At 38.8% G+C, this 5,278-nt stretch overlaps 1 protein-coding gene across 1 annotated transcript; it reads right to left on the minus strand.

The window, feature by feature from the left end:
• Positions 1–1,126: 1,126 nt before the first annotated feature.
• LOC131932304 (large ribosomal subunit protein eL6) lies at positions 1,127–1,829 on the minus strand. The gene has a single exon (XM_059289171.1). It carries the CDS (start codon positions 1,827–1,829, stop codon positions 1,197–1,199), a length of 633 nt encoding a protein of 210 aa, XP_059145154.1. The 3' UTR covers positions 1,127–1,196.
• Positions 1,830–5,278: the final 3,449 nt, after the last annotated feature.

The following is a 5,278-nucleotide window of genomic DNA, read 5'->3' on the forward strand; positions in this document are numbered from 1 at the left end:
GGATATCGGTTTGATTAACGTGTATCGTTAGCTTCTGTCCTATGGTTCTCCCAATCATCCACCCCTCTGTAAGCAGGCTCGTACCCCAACGTCCAGTACCCGGTTCAACAATAGTAACTAATCACTAAAAAAACTACGCCACTCACGTCAAATTAATACATACTGACATATAGGGAAACACATCCTGAATAAAATAACATTCCCATTTAAAGACATTTTAAAAGGTTGGCACTTGGGCAGTGACAAGCATGGAATTGTTGTAGGGCTGGGCCTGGTGCCCAAGCGGCTGTCGGCTGTCCGTATGCTTTCTACTGCACCTGTTCTCACTGTTCTCTGTGTTCTTATTCTTCTTATGTTTCTTTACAGTATAATATTTGTTATGAGTTTTGTAACTGAACTTATATAACTATTAATTTTTGTGCAAAGCGCTCGAGAGACGCATCTTGACATCAAAAGAGCCGCATGCGGCTCGCGAGCCGCAGGTTTCCGACCCCTGACGTAAACAAAAGACCTACGTGGATATTTTTTAGCTTGAAGATTGGCTAAGTGAAGAGCGAGAATTTCTTTATATTATTAGTATATTTATCTTTAGACTATATTTGTAAATTAATTATTACATTTGGCTTAGGGAACAGGGGGGTGTCACACTGAGAAAAATAACGGTCGAACTTTTGTCTCACTCAAAATGTCTCAGAATAAAGATCACGTCACACTACAGAAAGATCACGTCACACTACAGAAAGTTCACGTCACATTACAGAAAGATCACGTCACACTACAGAAGTATCACGTCACACTACAGAAAGATCACGTCACACTACAGAAGGATCACGTCACACTACAGAAGGATCACTGCAGAGAGACTCTAACAGTACAACACTGTTACCACGAATGACCACCATTCCAATGTTTCTTTTTTTCCTGATTTTGTTTCTTCAAACATCAACAACAACAAGATTCATAAAAGGGTCAAGGCCTCTGAGAGTGCATGGTACTTTTTTGTTACCATTCAACTTTATTGTTAAAGTCTTTTCCATATACTATTTCAACTTTGATGGATGAGCTTTACTCACTTGAGAACTTTTGGGATTTTAATTAGCGCCAACGAAATATCAGAAAAATAAACTTTTTTTTTTTTTTTTTTTAATTTATTCACAAGTTTTAATGTGTATTATTTCTCTATAAGCCAAATCCAATTAAAACACCATCTTGTGGGGAAACTGGTTGTTTGACAATGAAAACATAGCGCCTAGGTATCCAAACAAGAGCTTCTTTTCAGGGTTTTTACGAATCACTTCCAAAATTTGACGATCAACATTAGCCTGGTCTTCTTTGCGCTCATCATTGACAGCATAGACCTCTTTCTTTGTATTGAAAATGTCACCCTCAGTATGTTTGGGCTTCTTAGACTTCAGCCTTCTAAAATATTCATCATTTACTCTCTCTGGTACTTTGACACTCTTGATGTCCAACTTTGTCTTTGTGGCAATCACATAAATTTGATTGATTCTTCTCAAGGGACAACCATTCAGATGATAAGGTCCTGTCACAAGCAGCAAACCAGACTTGAGTTGTTTAAGGAAAACTACCCTCTTTCCCTTGTGTCTTCCAGCAAGAAGAATAAGAACAGTCCCTGGGGTAATTGAGGGTCTCAGATTTCTTTTATGATGACTGAATGGCTTCTTGTGGCTTCTTAGCTTTCGTCCCTTGTCTTCAGTTGGATAGAATCTCGGCAATCTGCTAACTCGCACTTTTCTCTCCCCTCCATTCTTCTCACCACCAATCTTTTTGGTGACAAAAGATGGCTTCTTCTGAGATGCAGCTGGCATAGGATTGTTAAGTTTTACTTCAGATTAATTCAAATTGTAAGTATACTCTAAAGTAAAGTTACAATATACAACCCTTACAACATTAGTTTAGAGAAAAAAAATTTTTATATAATAATTAATTATTAAATACTGTTTACTGTTTAAATTTATAACTTTTGTAAAATTTTAATTAAAAAAAAATGTTTAAATCTAATTCAGAGAAGGTTTTGATAATACATTTTTTTAAAAAAATATTTCAATATACTTAAGTAATATTTGACGTTTTAAATTATATTTGTTCTATTTCTTTTGATTTTTGACAGATTTCTCTGAAGTTTATCTCCCTTTGAATAATGTTTATTTCCCATTCCTGGATAAGAGTTCTATCACGCTTAGTGCGAAAATGGTTTCCTACTTTCATAATGAAGTACACGATATTAATTAACCATTAATGAAATAATTTTAATGATATTACTATTACCTATCGTCAGAAAATGTACATTATTGATCAGCTCCTTCATATTTTTCCAGTTCTGACCTATAAAGAACCATCGAATACATTTTCAACACCTGCCTTAGAAGAATTTTTCATGTCCGCTGGTTAAATGCCATTACCAAAAGGAAATAAATAAGGAAAGAAACCAACTATTTAAGGTATTTAGCTTCAAGGAAAACGGAAAATGAAAAGCACCAACCTGTTTAGTTAGTGAGGCACTTATATGGAATCTCTTCGGCAAAAGATATAAAGAGACAAAGGGAAAAATGTGACGTCACAACTGGGGACAGTTTGGAGAAACTAGCACAAGAAAGATGGGCTACCACTGGGGACAGTTGAAGAAACTAGCACAAGAAAGATGGGTTACCACTGGGGACAGTTGAAGAAACTAGCACAAGAAAGATGGGTTACCACTGGGGACAGTTGGAGAAACTAGCACAAGGGAGATGGGTTACCACTAGGGACAATTGAAAAAACTAGCACAAGAAAGATGGGTTACCACTAGGGACAATTGAAGAAACTAGCACAAGAAAGATGGGTTACCACTGGGGACAGTTGGAGAAACTAGCACAAGAAAGATGGGTTACCACTGGGGACAGTTGGAGAAACTAGCACAAGAAAGATGGGTTACCACTGGGGACAGTTGGAGAAACTAGCACAAGAAAGATGGGTTACCACTAGGGACGGAGAAACTAGCACAAGAAAGATGGGTTACCACTAGGGACAGTTGAAAAAATTAGCACAAGAAAGATGGGTTACCACTTGGGACAGTTAAAGAAATTAGCACAAGAAAGATGGGTTACCACTAGGGACAGTTGAAGAAATTAGCACAAGAAAGATGGGTTACCACTTGGGACAGTTGGAGAAACTAGCACAAGAAAGATGGGTTACCACTGGGGACAGTTGGAGAAACAAGCACAAGAAAGATGGGTTACCACTAGGGACAGTTGAAGAAATTAGCACAAGAAAGATGGGTTACCACTGGGGACAGTTGGAGAAACTAGCACAAGAAAGATGGGTTACCACTTGGGACAGTTGGAGAAACTAGCACAAGAAAGATGGGTTACCACTGGGGACAGTTGGAGAAACTAGCACAAGAAAGATGGGTTACTACTGGGTACAGTCGGAGAAACTAGCACAAGAAAGATGGGTTACCATTGGGGACAGTTGGAGAAACTAGCACAAGAAAGATGGGTTACCACTGGGGACAGTTGGAGAAACTAGCACAAGATAGATGGGTTACCAATGGGGACAGTTGGAGAAACTAGCACAAGATGGGTTACCACTGGGGACAGTTGGAGAAACTAGCACAAGAAAGATGTGTTACATTTGGAGACAGTTGGAGAAACTAGCAAAAGAAAGATGGGTTACCACTGGGGACAGTTGAAGAAATTTGCACAAGAAAGATAGGTTACCACTGGGGACACACATGAAAAACAACAACACATCAGTGACAACGAATGTACCACACCAAAGACCTAATTCTACACTGATATAAATTTACACAGAACAGTCCCCAGCTAATGACATCATTTGTGACTTAAACGTACTTGTACGGAACTCTAAAACATCTGCTGCCACCTATAATTTCTTATAAAGCGATAAAAACATCATCAGTTCCTCTGTTCCTTGTAGGACTAAAATGTCACTAAATCATAAATTACCCAGGTAACCTTTCACTGTTTTACACCGTTGGTTACACTAACCTTTACAAGACACATATTCACCAAATTGTAACTATTATACCATACAACATGTGCAAGATATTACACATTTTTGTCTAATATTATAAAACACAGAAACACGAGAAGAAGCAAAATCTTTGTTAATGTCGGTATTGACTTGATAGTGGGATTTTAAGCTTAAATCGTGGTGTTCTTCTAGAGGATGTCTGTAGTCTTGAATGGTTCATAGTTTTACTGTTGTAGGTATTGATGGTGTGTGAGAAGGTGATGATGTATGCAAGATAAATGAGATAATGTATGCAAGATAAAGGTGACAATATATGCAAGATAAAGGTGACAATGTTTGCAAGATAAAAATGATAATGTGTGCAAAATAAAGGTGACAATGTATGCAAGATAAAGGTGACAATGTATGCAAGATAAAAGTGACAATGTATGCAAGATAAAGGTGACAATGTATGCAAGATAAAGGTGACAATGTATGCAAGATAAAGCCGCGGTTACTTTCCGTAAAGTTTTCCAGGTACTCAACAGAGCTGGGTGGACTCAGGGGCATCATATCGTTTGGATCCGCACATGAAACTTCCGGGTTAGTAGATGTGTGCTCCTACCGTCCGACCATGCCGTCTGTGACCACCTCAGAAAACACTGTATGAGAACAGCTGATCTCACGTTGTTACTGACACACAACGAATATACGCTGTTACAACAACAGCTACAACAGCAGCAACAACAAAATTACCAAAAACAGCGGCAACAACAAACAGCAACAACAACCACAACAACAGCAGCAAACAACAACAAACAGCAGCAACAATATCGACCAACAACAGCAGCAACAACAGCAGAAACAACAACAGCAACAGCACCATCACCAACAACAACACCAGCTGTAACAAAAAACAGCAGCAGCAACAACAACAACAGCACCACCAAACTCCAATAAACAATCAATGTGTTAACCCATGTTTCTTTTTATTCCCGTTTCAAGAACTTATTGTATGTAGATAGGTAGCAAGTTAACTGGAACTTCTTAACACAACATTAACCTCCCCGGCTCCACCATTATACATTCGGTTTTCCCCTACGTCTTTGTACACTTAGGTAACCCCCCCCCCCCCCCCCCCCCCCCCCCCCCCCCATCTCTCGTGTCCTATCACCGTTGAGTTGAGTGAATTTGGAGGGCTACTTCTGTAACAAGCGCTCATGAATATTCATACGCCCTTGACAATTGTGTAATAAAGAAAACAAGAACGACCCGCTCACCTTTTCTACGGGTGACGCTAAAG

The sequence above is a fragment of the Physella acuta genome, unplaced genomic scaffold (genome assembly GCF_028476545.2).
Source record: "Physella acuta isolate Inbredline_101_S28 unplaced genomic scaffold, ASM2847654v3 ptg002134l, whole genome shotgun sequence".
Taxonomy (NCBI): Eukaryota; Metazoa; Mollusca; class Gastropoda; family Physidae; genus Physella; species Physella acuta.

What these genes read in the sequence shown, in the direction of transcription:
- LOC131932304 (XM_059289171.1), bottom strand. Translation starts at nt 1,829, where the DNA reads ATGCCAGCTGCATCTCAGAAGAAGCCATCTTTTGTCACCAAAAAGATT.